The 21,141-nt window shown below is 40.0% G+C and overlaps 1 protein-coding gene across 1 annotated transcript; it reads right to left on the reverse strand.

Moving 5' to 3' along the window:
- Positions 1-6,407: 6,407 nt before the first annotated feature.
- Positions 6,408-20,625, reverse strand: macir (macrophage immunometabolism regulator). Its single transcript, XM_033646517.2, has 2 exons — positions 20,533-20,625; positions 6,408-9,370 (listed from the first exon to the last, which is right to left on the reverse strand). The coding sequence occupies exon 2, from the start codon at positions 9,361-9,363 to the stop codon at positions 8,710-8,712; it is 654 nt and encodes a 217-aa protein (XP_033502408.1). The 5' UTR covers positions 9,364-9,370; positions 20,533-20,625; the 3' UTR covers positions 6,408-8,709.
- Positions 20,626-21,141: the final 516 nt, after the last annotated feature.

Below are 21,141 nucleotides of genomic sequence, written 5' to 3' on the forward strand. Positions count from 1 at the left end.
TCATTTATCTAGTCGTATCCTCAATACTTGTGAAACACATGAAGCTCAGCCTAGGTTCAATCAGGAAGACCTTCTCTGTGCTCACCCTTTCACATTTCTCTCCATCCCACTCTCACTACTCCCTCTCATCAGCTGACTATGGGTGTTCACTCTTCTAGTTATCCAATCAGCCAATTTTCTCAGCCAATCAGGATGCCACTGCAAAATTTTAAATCTGCTCTCTCTTCTGCTGATGCCAGCCATCATTTTAGGCGGAATCTTCACGCTGGCAATCACACACCTTACCTTTTTCTTTGCAGTCTCTTGTTGATAGTAACAGCCTTGTGCGATTCCTCAGCAGCAGCGGAATCATCTCTCACTCATCACATTCTCCAGTTCAGGCAATTTCGCCTGTTATAAGCCAGTATTGTCAACGTGCAACTTCAGCCTTCGTTTCTATCTCCAGTCTCAATCTCAGTGTCGTGTACGGATTCAAGATATGCGCCCAAACTACACGTAACATGATCTGTTTCTTCAGGACACTTTGCATACGCTCACCCGGATTGCCACACACAGTCCCCGAGAAGCCCCTGACTGCAGTATGCAGTTTCGGGCGGAGCTCAACGTGGGCCCACGTGTGGGTAGAGACCATAGGTAGAGACACGAAAGTGTCTTCTGGCGCCTTCTCCTCCCTTCAACATGCTGTAGAGGGCAACATTAAGCTTTTTTTGCGTACAACCTGCCGGAATTTTAGAAGAGGGAGAAGAACAAGAAAAAGAAGAATAAAACTAAGAAGAACAAGTATGGAGGTAAGCTTGACTTTCATTAGGCTACGTTTAACTGGCTATGTTGTACCAGTCTATTGGTGTGTCTCAAATCACATACTTCCGTTAGTATACTTCTATGTAGTATACTATGTGCACTATGTACTCATTGGCGTAGTGTGCAAATTTCGACAGGGTAGTGATATCTCAAACCAAACACGGCTACTCACCGGAAACGACGACCGCAAATTAGCTAGTTAGCATACTAGCATTAGCATTTGCGTTGTTCTTTAACAGGGTTGTAAGTTATTGTTCGATAGTTAATTAAATAGGCATTAAGTAGGACCTACATTCAGACAGCCATCACTGATACAGAGTGTTGAAAAATAAGGCTCTGAAACCTTACACATTGCTAGTCATTGCCTTCAATGTAGGTCCTACTTAACACCTGTTTGTTGTTTGTTTGGTGTGGGTTTTACAGGTGACTGACAACGGTGATGCAGGCACATTGTGGTCATGACGGTTGGGGCTCAATCATCCTATTTGCTCTATTCTATGCCCTGATTAAAGAGGTCCTTGCGATGGCAGCTCCGTCCTGGCGGCACTCTGGGCCGTTTTCTCAGCCCTTGCGCTTACATTTGTCATGTTTTCAGACTGTCTGCAGTTCAGTGGTATGCCACACTGCTCAGTTCTGGTAATCACAGTTCCCAGTTGTAAATAGTTTAATGTAATCTCGTGCACATTAAGGGCATGCATAGTAGTTGGTAACTCATTTTGAGCTCAGCAAGATGGCCGCGTGGTCGCCCTCTCATACGCGGATGGCATCATTGCACCATAGATGCTCCGTTCGCATTCAGCAGTGATCCAGAGCATCATTTGTCTACTGCCTACAGGGGAAACACAGCCAGTCAGTATACTCTCAAAGATGCCCATGCAATCTCTAATCCTTGTAGTGACACTCGTCCAGTACAGTGGTAGGGCATTTATCATAAAGGACCCACTACACTACAATAATCTTGGTCCACTTATTGTTGAGAGAGATGCATTTAGTATCTAAATGATAGATGCTTGCTTGTCTTTATCATGCTGCTCAGTCATTTACATGGTCTTGGGGACCTCACGCAAATGCACAATCACGGTCTGTGGGACCTCAATGCTGTATGCACGAACACCCAAGGTCTTCGGGACCGCCCTCTGAATGCTCATACGTGGTCCTCGGGACCCCATGCAATACTTTCTGTTTGTCATATGGATCCAAGTGTCCTGAAGCCCCGACATAAAAAGTTGTTTGGCAAAACGTCATTTGAACTCTGTTTTTAGCCTCATTGTAGCCTGTAGCTTTCACTGCCTCTCTGTACACTTCAGGACACTTGGATCACTACGGACGAGCAGTATGGAGATATTTTGTGGTTTCGATTATGTGTTTTTGGACGTTTTAATCTGGGGCGCCATCAGCCTTGGGTGGAGTTGTGTTGCTACCCCCTCTCCCCTTGGATCTCCGCAAACTTCACCAGAGCCTCCCTCGGCATGAGGGTGAGTAGATAATGGCTGAATTTTCATTTTTGGGTGCACTATCCCTTTAATGTAAGGCCCCGTCCTAAGCTGATTGAAAATTTTGGTTTTCAGGGCCTTTAACTCTTGGTACTTAGTGGCTTTGTATTTTATATTAAACTTTGCATTGACTTGAAAACATGTTTAATTTTTTTTAAGATGATTAACACTTCATGTTTTCTCATCATAACAACAGAACCATTAACTGTTCATACTGCACAGCAATGTTTAGTGATCATCACCTTTTAGCTTAAACCACTCCAAGGTATTTATTCAGGGATGTGATCTCCCTCTCAGACAGAAACAAAACACTGTATGCTTCCTTCTGATCGTCTCAGAAATCTGTTTGAAATAAGCTTTAATCATCTAACAGTCATTGGTTAACATCAAGTGTACATTTTCCGTTTGGCTTAAGGAATCAATAGAAGTGCATAAGAGTGACTTTACATACAGTACATAGTGGAATGGTTTGCACACCCCTTGAGTTTGAGAACAAAGTTTTCAAATGTCAGAGAATAAAATCATTTGTTTGGCAGTAGTAGCTACTTTTAGCCACTATTGGTTTTATTGTTAGTAGCTGTTGAACATTTCCATTATTTGTATGTGATATGCAAAATCCCCACCCCACAATAGCCTGTTTACATGTGGCTTTATTTACACCTATTTGGTACCAAGAAATGTCTCAGACAGTAGCATTCAGCTTAAGTCAGCTCCTAATTTTTACTTCTCATATCTGTGATATGATCCTCATCATAAGTAACATGACATTGATGCTAATTTACATAATTAACAACAGTAGCCTTTACAGTAGTTCCCAATACAACAGCATTTAAGGACACCCATGCTATTCATTCACTTATTCATTATCCTTGACCATTTATCTTGTTAAGGGCCACAGAGAGCTGGAGCCTATCCCAGCTGTCATTGGACGAGAGATGGGGTACACCCTGAATATGTCGTCAGACTATCACAGGGCCGACCAATGGAAACAGCCATTCACGCTCACATTTACACCTACAGGAAATTTAGAGTCACCGATTAACTCAACCTGCATGTTTCTGGGCTGTGGGAGGAAGCCAACGCTGCCATGGGGAGAACCCAGAACCCTCTTGCTGTGAGGTGACAGTGCTAACTACTGCACTATACTGTGCAGCCCCATGACGCAGTTACACAAATAGAAAATTGTACTCTCACCTTATCAATTAGCCTCTCAACTAAGAAAATAACTAAAATAAATAAAGTGAGCTCAACAAATAAAGCAAAAGAATATTTCCACCCAACATGTACAAGAGGCCCACATTGTAGAATGACACTTTAATTGTGGCCCGTCCAAATCAGCAAAAGATATGGTGAAATATTTTGTGCTTCCATCCACTGCTGTTCTGCAAATATCAAGACAAAACATTGGTGGTACTAATTTTTCAGTCTGGTGCAATTAAAACCATTGAAGAAAGCACAAAGGGATGGTATAATTAAAGAGCTCCACTCAAATGTCAAACAAACAAAAACACTGTTGAAAATGTGATGAAAATACAGTGTTTCATGTACAGTATTTTATAGGGAAGCATGATATTGGATTTTTTGCTGATATCAGGTATGCTGATATATAACAAATTATTTGGCTGATAACCAATAATGACAGCGCTATATTTCAGTGATCATACAGTCTCTTCTGTAGTGGAATTAATATCATATTATACATACATGCTCTTATCATGATGGCCCACCAGCAGATGGAGACTAGGGCTGCAACGATTAGTCGACTAATCGATGACTAATCGACTATTAAAATAATTGGTGACTATTTTAGTAGTCGACTAATCTGTTTGAGTCATTTTTCATAGAAAAGTACTATTAAAGTACCCCAAAATACTCTTATTGCAGCTTCGTACGTTCAGATATTGGCAGCTTTACACACTCTCCCATGACGGTGAACTAAAACCCTTTTGCGTGAGTACGAAACAAGACATTAGATGACATCATTTTGGGGTTTGGGAGGGACAGGCCAACATTTTTCAACATTTTAACCCATTTTTCGATAAAACGATTGGTCTACTAATCGAAGAAATAATCAACAGATAGAGTGCCGAAGTCACGCCCCTTCCGGTGAAGCTCATGGGACCTTAGATCGGAAAAAATATGAATGGCAGTGAATGAGGAGAGAAATATTATCTTTTGGTCCCGTTTGAGTTGTGACATGAAATCCAAATATGTTGTTAATCAATTTAAAACATAAATTTTAAGGTCAAGAAAATCATACTTTGTGGTAAAACTGTTGAGATATAAGCTTTTGAAAAAACGTAATTAGAAAGACTACACAGGAGGCAGTCGCGTATGTGAGCTGCTTGGAGTGACTGCAACCTGGCACAAAACACACAGACATCTTCAATCATAAATCGATTAATCATAAAACAGTGGAATTTCAGCGGGGAGGCCAAGCTGCAGGAAGCGAGCGAAAGCTATGACGTCACATACGCGACCTCCTCCTGTGTACTCTTGAGTCTTTCTAATTAAAAAGCTTATATCTCAACAGTTTTACCACAAAGTATGACTTTCTTGACCTTAAAATGTATGTTTTAAATTCATTAACAACATATTTAGATTTCATGTCACAACTCAAACGGGAACAAAAGATAATATTTCTCTCCTCATTCACTGCCATTCATATTTTTTCTGATCTAAGGTCCCATGAGTTCTACCAGAAGGGGCGTGACTTCGGCACTCTATTAGAAGAAAGAAAGAAAATAATTGTTAGTTGCCCTAATCAACCTTTGAAATGCTCAATAAATGGTGCAAAAACTCAAGGGGGGTACAGGTTTTCCCACTGTAAGACTGTAAGAGTTCACATGGCTTGCTTATGTACAATATTGCAGTGTTTAGTGTGAATGCCTAATTGGTGCCATGAAGGTGATGTTATCAAGGTGCACTGACGTTTCCAGAGGCAGTCTGTCGTAGATATCCAACAGTGCAATCAGCTGCACAAAACAATTTTTCTGCAATAGAGGCATTGGGAACACATCCATAACCAGCTGTAGGGGGAACATACACACTCATTAAAAAGACACACCTCAAAAATACAGTTTTGTGTGCCTATAACCAATGTACAAAACTAAAAATGCACCAAAATGGTTTTCTAAAGGCAACATATTCCCAACACATGTTTGCCAACAATAATCAATAAACAGATGCAAAAAAGACTGAAGTGATACTCAACTTATATTCTTCTATCAGTCTGGGTTCTGCAGAGGAACTCTCACTCTCCATCTGTGGTGGATGATACTGTGGGAGTACTTTTAAAAGTTTTCACAGATGTTTTCTTAACTTCCAACATGTAAACTGGTCCCTTCTGTTACCAACAATGATTAAAGTTGCTGTTCTCTGTAAAGGATCCACTTACAACATCCACCTTTTAAACTTGAGAAGTTTACTGTTTGATAGTGAGGATTTTTTCAAGTCAAATCTTAATACAGTACAAATATGGCATCATACATACACTGACAGAGGTATTGTCCTGTCCATACGAGCAATGAAGTGATCCCTGTTGTGCCACTAACTTTAAGAGATGAAATTCAACAGTCCTAAAGCCAAAATGACAAATTGGAAAATAATTTCTCTCCCCAATCTTTTACAGAGTAGTCACGTTAGGAAGGGATTGGTTTAGGCAGTGGCGTGGGGTCCATTAAGGGTGTCGGGGTCCTGCCTCTCCTGGACTGGAGGAGCCAGGGATCAAACCCTGATCTTCTGGTTAGTGGACGACCCACTTTTACTCCTGAGCCAACTTGTTGTGTTGTATGTGTAAAATATTTAAGTTGTCACTCTCACAGAATTCCTAACATTATTACAGAATCATGTAATGACTAATAAAAAGTGCTGTCTGCTAAAGGGTGCACTTTTCTCAGCCCAATGGCGGTATATGTGTAATATGTTCAGTTTTTCCAGGTGTTTTTTTTGTTGATTGACAACACATGCCAAAAATAATGGGATCTGAGGTGTAAAATATTACACCCAAGACTTGTCTTTCACCCAACTCAGTGGCTTAGGATGGATTATGTCTGTTAAAATTAGCTCGGGTGGGTTGATAATATTTTGCCCTAGTTTGTTATTGTCCAGACATTTTCCTTTAATTTTCTTCAACATTAAAACTCTTTTTTAGCTAAAAAATATGTTTTTGTACCAATCTGGCATCACTGTAGTGACTAGAATGCTACTTGACCAGGCTGGTCAACCACCGGCTTCAGAACAACCCACAGCAAGGCGATTTAAGATTACAGAAATATCTGTAGAAATATCCAACATATATTTGTGAATCTGGGTACATTTTATGAACCTAAAAATATAAGGTTATTATTAGAGCTTCAGAGAGGTGGGAATGAGAACAGGCAGGCAGGTTTCAGGTCTGTACAGAGTACTGAACAAAAAACACCATCACATCACAGACAGTATAATAACATCCAAAAAACAAATTTCCCTCTCAGTGGTTTCTGTGACATGAGAAATACTTTTAAAATACTTATCTTTCAAAATACAACTAGAATTACTGCCTTGCAGTCGTAAGCCTCCGCAAACATCCGGACTCATATGCAGCTATGACAGTTGAAATATGAATGATACTGCATGGAAGCTACATATTGTAAATTAGGGATGCTTCACACACATCTTCAAACTGACAGCACAGAAGATCTATACAATCAGCACATTTTTAAGATGTGTGTCACCGATAAAGTGTCTGAACATTTGTCACCCCTTCTGTTCCTGAGGTATGACGTTCAATAATGGCCAGAAGTGTTTTTGCTTAACATTATGATGTCAGAGTGAAGTTGACCTTTGACCTTTTGCATATTAAATGTCATCATTTCACCATTTTATACTATTAGACATTTGTTTTAAATTTTGTCATAATTAGCACATGAATTCTTAAGTTATGACTGAAAACATGTTTTGTGAGGCTACAGTGATCTTGACCTTTGACCTTCAACCACCAAATTGTAATCAGTACATCCTTAATTCCAAGTGGATGCTTGTGCCAAATTTGAGGAGACTCCCTGAGGGCCTTCTTGAGATACCGCATTCACAAGAATGAGACAGAGACAAAGGCACAGTGACCTTGACTTTTGACAACCAAAATCTAATCAGTTCATCCTTAAGTTTAAATGGACGTTTGTGCCAAATTTGAAGAATTTCCCTCAAGGTATTCTTGCGATATTGCATTCACAAGAATTAAACTGATGAGGTCACTGTAACTTTTGACCTATGACCATCAAATTTTAATCAGTTCATCATTAAGTCCAAGTGGACGTTTGTGACAAATTTGAAGAAATTCCCTGAAAGTGTTCAGGAGAATGGGACGGACATAGAATGGCTAAACATGAGTTAAAAACAATAAAAATAAAACATACAGGCATACAGATGTATGGACAGAAAACTCGTAAACTTGACGCCTCCAGCCACGGCTATTGCTGGCATATGCTGCCATAAAAACCTCCAAAATACACAAAGCTACCCATAGAGCTGTAACCTAGAGGAAAAGTCACACCATGCCACTGCTTTTGGGGTCTCCTGGTGACAAGTGGTCTGGGGAGTTGATAATGTAATTGAAAAGTCCCTGGTTGTCTGACTGGCAGACATTGCATGTCATGCCAAGAAAAATTAATGTATTATAAAAGAGGGAGGGATCACTTTAGCATAAGTATGGAAAGAGGAAATGATTAGAACAAACAATAACTCTTTAAATGTACATATGTCCTGGTAGTGCTGTATTAAGATGGACTTTAATTAACACAGCTTTACCTTTACTTTAACAGGTGAGTATCACTGAGTTGTTTTTTTTACACACATCTTTCTCCTGGTAAATAAGAAGTTAAAAACACAATGATATTTTCCAACAGCAATAAATCAATAAATTAGCAACGTAGTCAATGTATTATCTTGCTAATTTGACAGTTGTATGTAGTGTCATAATCTGGAGAAAAAAATCACAAAACTTCCACTAACACGACTCCTCACAGAAAACTCTTATTGGACCGATAGCGATGGTGCATTTTAAAGCTGATACAGTATGGGATATGTGCTTTCATCAGCTGTAAACTGATATATTAGTGTGTCTCTGACCAGTACAAACACACAACACTGTCAATAAATAGGTTCACTAGTTATTGCTAAATTTATATAATTCACATTTTAAATCTCAACAACCTCATTACAATGTGAGGAGTGATTGGAGGATTTTCTTCACAACATTATGTGTACAGTACAAGGTAAACCCCCCAGTTAATAATATAACAAGATTATCAGACTGCCCTCTGAGAGAACAACTTGTAATCTGAGTAGAAAGAACCCAAGCTGGAAATAGCACCTAAATCCCCAAAAGGGTGAAAGACGCCTAAAAAAAAAAACAAAACAGCCTTCCACTGTGCTTTCATGTCTTGTTCCTGGTAAACATGCGCTCCCCTCGCAGGGTGAGGTGCTGCAGTTGGTACTGTAACACTTCAGTGTCTGATGACTCTTTAATGCTTATTTTGTCCAGATTAAGGTAGTCCAGAGACTTGGACTGAGCCCTCTTCCCTTTAAGCAGACAGAGAGGGAGTGGCGCATGTAGACCCCTACCAGGCTCCCCGTTGGCCAGGGACCTAAGGAACGTGTCGCTAGAGCTGGGCATACGCCTCCGTCTTCGCCCATTGGCAGCAGGAATGTCGTAGGGTTGGTAGTAGCGACTTTTGCCTTTGCAGATTCGTGAAGAGCGGTGGATACCCAAGTCCACAGACTTTGGGACAGTGCTCTGGATGGAGCTGGACATGGCCTCTGATACAGAGCCCTTCTCTGGAGTGCCCTCTGACCACTTGTGGGCCAGCTTGAGCAGCTCCTCACCAGTGGTGAAGCCTACCAGATAGTTTGAGTCCATGTGGAGGATCTGGTATCCTGCAACAGTACCTCTGATGGGTGAACATGGGGTGCTGGCACAGCGAGGTCTCTCTGCTTCTGGTTTCAATGTGGCTTTGATTTCAGCTGCAGGAAGAATGGAGACGTGTGTCCTTGACACTCCACTGATATCCATTTCCATCCTTACAGACATATCCTGACTGATGAGAGGTGGAGAAAAAAACATCAGTTGAGCCACTCTTTTGTCTGAGACCGATACAGAAGTTAAACAAAGCACTCAAAAGCCATATTTACTTAACATGTTAAAGGAATACTTCACCAACAAAATGACCATTTGTATCTCATTTACCAGAGGTGGGCCCAAGTCATTGTTTTGCAAGTCACAAGTAAGTCTTAAGTCTTTGCAGTCAGTTCTCAAGTCAAGATAGGCAAGTTCCGAGTGGAGTCCCAAGACCTCAGTTCCACACAAGCCATAATAACCTTTTCACCAAATTGAATGCCATTTTAACCACAAAGAAAAAATATATTAGATTTACAAAAAGCGTGAAGGCTTTTTCCAAATGTGTAGTTTGTTGCAAGTTGTTGCATCTCCATCTGTAATTTTCAAACTGCATCTTTTCATTTCAGTGGAGTTGCTCGCCTGGCGCATATCCCAGCTGCAAGTTCTTACTCAGCTCATAGACTTTACATTGTGATGACATCACAGATTTTTAAATTGCTTACTTGGCTCCAGGAAAGTTTTATAAATATGAAACTTCCATGGATCAAAAATTAACTATAGAAAGAGTCATAACTCCGTGTTTGCAGTTGGAGGTGTCCTGTCAACAGTTTTACAGACATTCCTTTTAAAATGGTGGTCTATGAGGAAAATGCTTTTGCTGCAATACCATGAGTGACCACTGGGGGAAATTGGCTGCAAGGCTGAGCAGTGTTCATGGGGTCCTAGATTGAATGAAACTATCCTTGGTATATTTTTTTTTCCAACTTGCACTCAGTAAGGTAACAGTTGTTCTTTATGGTTCTCTTCTGCAACTTGATTGGATACTGTCAGATTGGTGTTTACACTACATGCCACATTCACCCATTTACACACACTGTGTACAAGGTGCCATCTGCTACTCAGTAACCATTTACACACACTCACACACCGATGGAACAACCATCAGGAGCACTTTGGGTACAGTATCTTACCCAAGAACACTTAGACATGCGGACCGGAGGAGCCGGGGATTGAACTTCCGATCTTCCAACTAATGGATGACTGATGATGATTTTGAACAAGCTGCAGGGTGACATAGTAGACTGAATTGCAGCTCCTCTGCTCCAACCCAAATGCACTTTGAGGTACTGACATTTGGCACAGACAGATTTAACGTAAATCAGTACACAGTAGTAGCGACATAATTTGGTTGGTACCCCTAAAAGTACATAGTTCAGAACCCCTCTCTGTGCTCAATGCTTCCTAAACACATACATGTTCACTAAAACCTTAAGATATAAAACATTGCTGCTTTTGTGCCTAAGCATGGGCTGAGAGATCAAACACGTGTGTGCAGTCACACACATGTGATGAGACTTCTTGTAATGACATGTTTTAATTCTTAATGTTTTAGCAAAAAAGTGTTTTGTTTAAGTTTGTAAACAGGTGTTTTGATATAGTTTTGCTGTAATCAAATATGGAGACCTCGATTCATGAAGAATGTTCGCCTATTTTGAATTCTACAGTCACTGTGGAGGCATGCAAAAAATAAGAGCTATTTCATAAATTCAAGGTAGCACATGATGAGTAATTTATATACAAATGGTCATCTTGCAGGTGAAGTATTCCTTTGAGCTATGAGATTAAGTTGCTCCTAAATGAACAGATCAGTCCTAACTTGAAGAATCTTTACTTCTCCTCTAACTGTCACAAACTGTATACTTCATAGATTTTAATGAGCTTTTTATTAGGGATATTATGATTGTGGTGGAATTCACACACGCACGCACGCACGCACGCACACACACACACACACACACACACACAAATCAAAGCAGCCCAGTTACAAATCAGAGATAAAGATTTCACAGCAGACAGCTCTGGTGAAATGCAGTCTGCAGCACTGATGGACTTGGAATATCTGAGAATGTCACACTGAGTTCACACTGGACGCGGAGGTGCCCAGATCTTGTACACTGTCGCGCAGCCATCCATCAGCAGCCACCTGGCAGTTCACATCAGAAGCGCATTTCTTTTTGCCTTTTTAATGACAGGACAGCTGGAAATAGACAGGATGGTTGGGAGAGAGAGCGGGGATGACATACAGCAAAGGGCCACAGGTCAGAGTTGCACCCGAGCTGCTGCACAGGCCTCAACCTATATGGAGCGCACACTCTACCAGGTGAGCTAGCGGTTGCCCCAGAAGTGCATTTCTCTGTGCAGGTCAGCAAGTGATTCTGCTCTCTGCTATGTTTAAATCACACATGGAGCTTTGTCTCTAGCACTTTTGCCACTGCACAAAAAATCAGCTAATGCCCACTAACATCTGGCTTTTTAATGTAATGGGAAAGTTTTCAATTGGCATTCAAACCTGGGTCAAATGACTCCACAGCAGTCACAACTGTGGCAGTCAGAGCTCCGGCTCTGATCAGCATTGATGGAAACACAACACCCACGTGAATGCACTAATTTTAGCCCCTTAACCATCTAAATAAAAAGACGCGTCACTACAAATACTGTCCGTCTCAACTCAGGCAGCACTCAAACATCAATCCAAATTAGTCTTCACCAAGTTTGAAAGATAAACTGAATAAGTAAGAGATAAATAAAAAGAAGTAACCACCTCCACGCTGCTGTCCACTAACCTGTTTTCCGGCCTGTCTGTATGTTGTGCGTGACACACCAAAAAAACAAAAACAAAACAAAAAAACCCACACAAAAAGGCATGATGCAGAGCTGTGTACACAGCCCTGGTCTACTGGCAGCAGGAAAGGAGTTTACAGCCTAGCTTTAGTGGGTTTACCCATGTTTTAAAAAAATCTGCCTACACACGCTTATTTTGGTGGAAAAGGTGTATCTGTCTGCTTGTGTGTGCATGTGAGTGTGTGTCCACTAGTCTCTCTCGCTCTCTTCTTAAAATATGTGGAAGCATGGGAGGCATATTCTATCATTTATCATAATCAGATTATGTATGTAATATCTGATATATATCCTTTATATCATTCAAAATTGATTATCAATGTGTTTTCCTGCCAGATTCACTTGCGTAAAAAATAGACCAGATGCCGAAACTGCCACTGCAGATCATGAGCCAACCAGGGCGCTTGGCACTGTGCTGTGTCCATTGTGAATGGCCCAGTCAGTTAAAATGAGCGCCGAAAGCAAGCAGGCAGCCCTCTACTGAAAATCAGTGTGCTTCATGATGCTTGATGCTTGATGATGCCTGTCCAGTGTGAATCAGACATCAGTCTGTCTGTCAAAGTGATTCATCAAACCAAAAATGTGGTCTTCAGACCTCACTTTGTTCAGCAGTTCATAAATAGATACAACTGATTTCATGACCAATACTGGATTTACTGGTGTAGTCTGTGTTAGCGATAGGACATATGTATGTATAATAGCGTGTTCTTCATCTGGATAAAATATCACTGTATCAATGTGCAGATGGTGTTTGATGTCTGCTAAACTCTGTATGACATCATTATTTTACTTTGTTTCACAAATTAAAACACTGACACAGTTTAGAAAAACTTATAATAATAATATAATCCCTTAATTGTCTTATCAAGGAAACTAGCAAACTTCTGCAATGTGATGATTTTTTTTCTGTTTTGCACTATTTTAAATGAGATATCTTTGGGTTTTGGAGAAATTGTAATGGTTATGTTTTACTAAAACTTTTATAGACCAAACAATCAGTTTTGCAGATTGATCCATAATGTAAATCTATCTGCTTTAATGTATCTAAATTTCTCCCTTGTGCTCCTGTATATTGACAGATAATCACATTCACTGCTACAAACCAGTCTCCTGTTAACCAGTGACTTTGGTTATTCATCAACATCACTGTAAATGTGCCAGTGTTAGCCAACAGGCTAATTTTTAACTGTTGTCCCTTGGCCTGATGTTAAATTGGCCATTAATAACTCAGTGAGTAAACTCATTCATAGAAATTATGACATCCATAATACAGTAACAGGGGTCAGTCTAATCTATTCTCATTTTTCTCTCTCTGATGCTCAACATGAACCAATCTGTTAACTGCAATTATCTCTAAATTAAAAACAGACTAGACCCAAACATTAATAATAAGACCTCACCTGACCCATAACTGAATGCATGCTCAAAGCTGCTGCTGGGCAGTGTCGGCAAAGCTTGGGGTGGAGGATACTGTTGAGACTTTTCATGAATACAGAGGAGAAGAACCACTGAGAAGCCTTTAAGTGGTGCCTCAACACTGCCCTTTTTCTTTGACTTACTGTCACAAATTATTATCAAAATGACTGGTTATCATATCATTTTGAGTAGAGATACAAATAATATGAATTTCATATATAATTGAAGAACTTTGAGGTAAAACTTGTCAGAGCAGCATTGACTCTGTACATCTAGAACCACTTAAACCTCACTGCAGAACACGGTCCCTCATTTTTACAAAGTAATTCATGTGTTGACTCAGCAGGGATAACAGTAAATGAGAAAAGTCAATCTACAGGAGAATAAATATCTGCAAGCAATACAGATTGACTAATAGTCTCAGCCTACTGCATTATATTCCATCATATTTTTATTTTGAACTGTCACCTGCAGTCTGAATTTTCTGTTTTCCCTTACATGAATCAAATCATTTCCACCATAAATTGATGCAGAAAACTTTACCAGAATGCAGAAAATTAAGTGTTTGAGGCTCAAAGGGGGGAAATTTGATATATCAATCCTTCAATGTTTAAATGAAATGACCCTCTTGTCTACATCACTGTATGAGCACTGAAATAAATGATTACATAAGTAGCCTAAATAAGAAAAAGATGTGATATTGTGTGTAACTTCATTTTTTATTAATAATTATAAGGGGCTTGCCCTTTTTTTTGCTTGAGCACCTGCCTCCAAATGTCTGTGCATGGCATTGGCAGTTTGTGATTCGCTATTTTAATGCTTAAAATGCACCCCATCTCTGACTTCATCTGATACTGCTCTAAAGAGACAAATAACTAATACTTCATTAGTTGATTCTGGGAAATATTAATTCCACATGAAACATACTTTTTCTGTATAAACAAAACAAAACTTTCTTGAGAATAGATCATATTTCTGTGTTCCTCTGGACTCATCCTTTGTCTGCAGAGAACTGAAATTCAGTTTATGTCTTTGTCAGACAAACATGCAAACTGTTAATGTTCCATCAGAAGCCATTAGATGAAGATTCAATCTAATTTTGCTGCAGAATAAATCATATTGTGATCAAATGAAGGCTGGGCGTCATTAATACATCACAGTTAACAAGAACTCAGTAAAGGATATCCATAGCTTATGTCATGCAATTAAAGAATACATTAGTATTAAATCAATAGCAGTCAGAAATATTTCTATTACTATCTCTTCAATCAGAATCGTTTGAACAACAGCAGCAAAGTTAATATAGATTTAAGTGCTTCAAATATCTAACGAGCAGAATTTTAGTGCAGAGAACAAGCCAGTCCAATCCAATTATAAAGGAATTCTAAAAAATGAACGTCATTAAGTCAACTTAGAATTCATAAATGTTTATCAGAATTTATATACAACTTAACTAGGAATCTCAATGAAAGAATTACAGAGTGGGAGCTTTTCACTGGGATGTGAATATGGCTACTATTTTGTAAGCACTGCTCAAACAATGCATGTATAAAGATGTAAAATAATGCTAGAATGCACATTAACTAGAACAGTGGCGTAAGGACGTCACGGCGGGCCCCAGTGCACACTAATATGATGGACCCTAGAGCACGTTATCGTGCATGTATTGTCTTGACACAAATAGAGACTTGATTGGACAACATCAACATACATTTAATTGAATAGTTTTTATAGTTTATTTATAGATTTTGAAGCGTATGTAGAAAAAGCATATTATTTTGTTTTAACTAGCTACTGACTATTTACAAAAAATAAAAGAGTAAACCATGACGTACATGGGTTTGCCTTTTTGAGGACATAAATAGTGCCACCATTTTTAAATCAGGCACAATCTTCTTTTCATTGTTCCTCTTTGAACACAGGAATAAATTCAAGGTGGCAATCTGAATCACTTGCAAGGACCCACACTCTCTACGGGCCCCTCCACCCTATGGGCCCCAGTGCAACCGCACTGCCTGCACTGTCATTGTCACTGTCACTGTCATTGAATTCCTGTTTTTACTGTTGCTTTTGGACTGTAAGAATTTATTTGTCTCAAAAACAAATACAAAAGGTTGGGTTATGAGTAGTCACAAACTACTGGTATTGGCCAAGTTGCAGGAGTGGAAATCCCGGGGGGGACAGGGGGGACATGACTCCCCCTTCAGTAAAGCTGTACCCCTCTAGAATCATTTGAGACACAATTAATAATTTTTGAACAATGCAGTAGTATTTATTGAAAGCACAATGTAAGCGGTGCTCATTATAATCGCGCAATAATGTGCTATTTAAATCTTAAAAGATTTAGTCCCCCCCTCCCATTCCTAGTAGTGATATATCCCACACTCTTTCCAACGGGCGGGGCTGCTTGGAAGCAGTAGCAGCGTGTGGTTGGAACCTGCTGCCCACATTGCGCATCGCAGGGTAAGATGTACACTCACACAGACACAGTTTAACTTACACATGTTACAACACATCCCATTTACTGTTACAACAAGCCCCAGGCCCAGGCTGATAATATAAACTGTCTACAACATTTCTCCTGCATTGTTCAAAAGCCTACTCAATTACGAGTGCTGCTAAGCTAAAAGCTAATGATTAAGCTCAGAGTTTAGTGATAGAGAGGACAAGAGAGAAAGAAGAAGGAGAGGACAGGACAAGAGCAGTCAGTGGCAGAGCGGCTCGTAGCTAATGGGTACCTGTCTGTAGGCTCTCCACCTGTCAGTGAGACAAACATGAATGACGTGCAGTCTAACTGACAAGGAGCGGTCATTACGTGCGACTATTACGCATGGTTGTGGCAGAGCAGCTCGTATGGGTACCTGTCTGTAGGCTCTCCACCTGTCAGTGAGACAATCATGAAAGACGTGCAGACGAGGAGCGGTCATTACGCACGACTATTACGCATGGTTGTGACGGAGCGTAGCTAATGGGTACCTGTCTGTAGGCTCTCCACCTGTCAGTGAGACAAACATCAAAGACGTGCAGACGAGGAGCGGTCATTACGCGCGACTATTACGCAGATCTCACAGCACACTGTTTATAAACCAGTTTACCAGTTTAATTGCAGGAAATGTTTAGTTTTAGTTTTAGTTTAGTTAGTATAGACATTCACTCTGCCTGTTGGAGAGATAGAGAGAAGATTAAAGCATCAAATTGCGGTAAAAGATGCTGTATAAAAGACAGGCTACAACTTTTTTTCCTTGTCCCCCCCTGGAATTATTCTCTAAAATTTTACTGTTTATTGTCCCCCCCAACTATGAAATGGGATTTTCGCCCCTGCCAAGTTGGTATGGCAAATGCGCAGTTTCATATGATGCAGGCCTCTATTTCAGTTGCAATGTCTGGCCTTTGAAAAAAAAATACCACAATTAGAAATCACTTGACCCTGTTCTATATTAAAAGAAAACATTTCTTGGATGGGCCACAGCGATGTAACTGAATATCTGCATGGATCCATATGGCAAAAATGATAGATGTGCGCAGCCACAGATAATGTTTTCAGTTGACATCACTCAGTCTAACATTACAGGCAGAATGTTGACCAGGCATAAGTTTAACAACTTAAACTGTTAAACTTGTGTTTCACAGCTAATCCCTACAGTCTGTGCAGTGCAGAAAGGTAGACTAACCCTTACCAGACCCACATTTTTGTTTGAATGTTCATATCCGACACTATTATTTATGTAATATTTATTTACATGGCATATCACAGCGGTGGGCTTCAAACAGTTCAAAAAACGTATTTTGGTTAAAAAAAATAAAAAATAAGAGAGAGAATAGCTGTTTTACAATGCCTGTTATTCCGCCTCGCCTTTCTGTAGAGGGTAGAATCATGGAATGGGGCATCACAGTGGTTTTGCCTTTAATCCACCAGAGGAGGTAATAACAGCTCCAAAATGGTGTCTGTATAAACAGGACAGCCGACAGGACAAGACCACGGGGAGAACAGTTGTGATGTTTTGGCAAAGTGTTGTGTGTGCGACCCACCACAGAAGATTTAAAAAGCAGCTGATAGCAGTCAGCAGCTAACTGAAAGAAGAAGAACAGTGGCCAACACTTTCCACAAATTGGGAAAACAATGAGGTCCAAGAGCTTCTTACCCTCCAAGCAGAGAGCAAGATCAGCTGCCGCTGTAGTGTTAAATGTCAAGCCCGTCATGCCTCTTTTGGTTCTGTGATGCTGGCATACTGTTTAAAATCCCACAGTGGAGCAGCACGATGCTGCTGTTGGATGCACTGCCAAATTCACTGAAACAACACTGGAGATGGCTGCAACAGCTCTGGTAGACATTTCTGCAGTCTGCATGCTAATGCAATGCTCCCTCACAACGTGTGACATCTGTGGCATTGTGTTTGTGTGATCAAACTGCATATTTTAGAGTGGCCTTTTATTGTGACCATCCCATGGTACACCTGTGTAATGATCATGCAGTTTACTCATGTATTAGTTTTTTTCAACTCATGAAAATGGGAGCAAAAACCAAAGTGCTGCATTTCCATTTTTATTGAGTATAGACTGTAAGGATATAATGGCGGCTTCAACAGAAAAAGACGATTTTTAAAAAAGTCACCAAGAACAACTTTAACCATGATGATACAATTCCTTTAGTGCAATTATGCTGTCAGTAATTTATTCATAATCTCTGCCAGTCTGACAACTGAATGGTGTGTATTTAGCCATCACATTAACTTCTATGTTTTCTTTTAAAGATTATTTTTATGGGCTTTTTGCCTTTAATGGACAGGACAGTGTGTGAAATGGGGAGAGAGAGCGTGGGGAGTGACACACAGCAAAGGGCCGCAGGCCGGAATCGCCTCTGTACATGGGGCACCGGCACTATCCACTACGCTACCGATGCCGCGACTTATATGTTTTCTTTTGACTCCCTATTGCACCTTGCATAACTGATAATGGACATCAAAATTAAATGAGTAAAATGTGTTTGGTTATGTAACCTATTTGTAGTGGGTTGGTCGGCATTGAAAAGGCTAATAAAGATCATGTGTAAACTGCCACAAGAGCTCTTTATAGTACATTATGGTATCTACAACACATGGGAGGAGTGTAATCAATGTTATTGTGATATTTTGCTGGCAACATGGGAGGATGAGAATACAAGACATGGTCATTTTGTTAACAAAATGCAGGACAAAAGATTTAAAATTGTATTTCCCTTTATTTACAATCAAGAAACCAAAATATAGTATCTATATTGATTTTCATGTGTGGCTGGGACAATTGTCTTGTGAGTCAATAATCAGGCAAGTGCACAGATAGACTCCAGGTGGTGCTTAAGTACCTGCCCTTTGCCCTCTGTCTAGATAAGTGCCATTTTTGCAAGATGCATTTTTTAATTTCTTTTAATAACATCATATTTTAGTTTTTTAAATCTGGCCCAAGGCATCAATTCTCAATTTAAAGTGTGTTGTGTGCCCGACAACTGCATCTGAGTCTATCCCCTGACCCTCCCTCTTCAACTTCCCTTGCGGCAGCCGCACACAAATTGAGCCCCTTGCGAAGTAGCTTCACGTCTCTCTGACCTGCCTTCATGGACAGCCAGGTAACAATAGTGTTTGCCCTAAGCCTCAACATTCTTTATCTCTGTTGTGAAAGTAAACCACTATTAAAACATCTCAATACAGCCAGTCTAATTTAGGCAATAACCCATCATTAAGTTTAACAACACGTAAGCTCGTCTGATGTAAAACCACACCGTTTTACTCCAACTCTCAGTCAGATTTGGGTTCACCAGCTGCCTGGTGGGGGGGCAGAATGCACTTTAAGTCTGATTGTTATAACTAAACATAAGCCTGATTTATAGTTTGGAGGGTAGATTGGTTTGTTGATTATTTATTCAGAGACCAGTATTTATCAATTATCAGTTTTTCTACGTGAGCACCTGCCCTGCAAATGTCTGTGCATGGTACTGGTCAATTTAACTCATTATAAGAGACTGCCATGTGTATGTCAGCATTTCACTATATATCAATGTTGGTATCCAGACAAATGCATGAATGATAAATCATAATTAACCAAATAATTAAAAGGCAATAATAATTACATTTCTGTTGCATTAAACAGCATGGATGAGTACAAGCTATGTAAAAAAAAAATCTACATCATCTTGTGTTTACAGAAACAATGCACTGGTCATTCTGGACAACCCACAAACATCACTGTCAACACTTTCCTTTGGAAAACCTATAGAAAACTGTTGACTGCAAATTCTGTGGATTCTGAGTGACAGGCACAGTATTTATTTAAAAGGCATTGCGGTAGAATTTGAATGTAATTTTCACTGCTACAGCACCACGAACCAAATCAAATAATAGTTAAATTATTTGGTTTTGTGAATATAAACGAAATACTTTCTTGTTTTTATGTCATATTGTAAAACCATTTCCCTCGGACTGATCTTATTATTACGGTGGAATCACAGAGTTTAAACACAGGCCTAGATGGAGCGGCACACAGGCTGATGAAAGCGCCTGAAAACCATGGCGCGGCTGACTCAGTGGAAAAGAGGCAACAGTGACAGACACACTCCCAGTGTTATACCGCTGCAATAACCGGCTTCACATCTCAGGCTTCACAGACACACTCCACAAACAGAGCCACCATAGGCGTGGTGCAGCTTTCTAAAGCTGTGTAAAAGAGACTACATTTCAGAGTAAAAGATGGCTGTTGCGACAGACGACAGGCCGGGTGCATCCTGTCCGCTGCTGCATGGGAAGCTCAGTGACACTGCACTGCCAGGAGAAATAACAGCGTCTCAACCCGGTGATTTCATTACTGTGCCATCCATCGCTAAATATGACGCACTGATCATTGGAAACAGACTCTTATCAGACTTGATTGACAAGATCAAGTCATGGGCGCGTTTGTCAGCCATTTATTTGAATGGACGACGCTAATTCATCCTCCCTTATTGAGCCTCATCAAACATCTCTCGATTTCACGACCTACAACTAAACTAAAAGAATACAAATTAAATCAAATACAAACCTGTTTGTATGAAGAGAATCCGATGTTCAACCTTCCGTCTGTGTGGGCTCTGGCTGCTGCTGCGCTCTCACGCCTCTGTTCCGTCAACAGGAGCATCAGGAACACTTCCGGTCTAGTTTTCACATAAAAAGCCATTGGACATTCCTCACAGTATTTTTCGATGGTAATAATAAGCTACACTTTCCACGAGTCTCTTTATTTATAAATTTGTCCAGTTGCTGTATATTCCTGGTTACGTATGGTGCCCCATTTCTATCATTAAACGAAAAAAAGATGAAGAATTATGATAATCATGATTAAAGATAAAGTCAACAGCAAACAGTCTATTATGAGACAGTATTTCATAATTATGAAATATGTCAAATGATGAGATAAAAATCAAATTTTTAGATTTCAGACAAAATTCTGAAAATAAAAAGGCAAAATTTTGAAATTAAGTTTTTCTAAAGTGCACATGAGCGCTGGTAGCAATGTGGCTTCCTTTCCCTTTCCTTTCTTTCTCTCTCTTCCTTTTCTTTTTTGTAACCCTGATTCAGTGTATGGACAGTGTATGTTGGTGCCCCAGCAGCTTACGCAGTCACTCACTTGACTTTAACTGCATTTAAGCCC

This window comes from Epinephelus lanceolatus, chromosome 19, assembly GCF_041903045.1.
Source record: "Epinephelus lanceolatus isolate andai-2023 chromosome 19, ASM4190304v1, whole genome shotgun sequence".
NCBI classification, from domain to species: Eukaryota; Metazoa; Chordata; class Actinopteri; order Perciformes; family Serranidae; genus Epinephelus; species Epinephelus lanceolatus.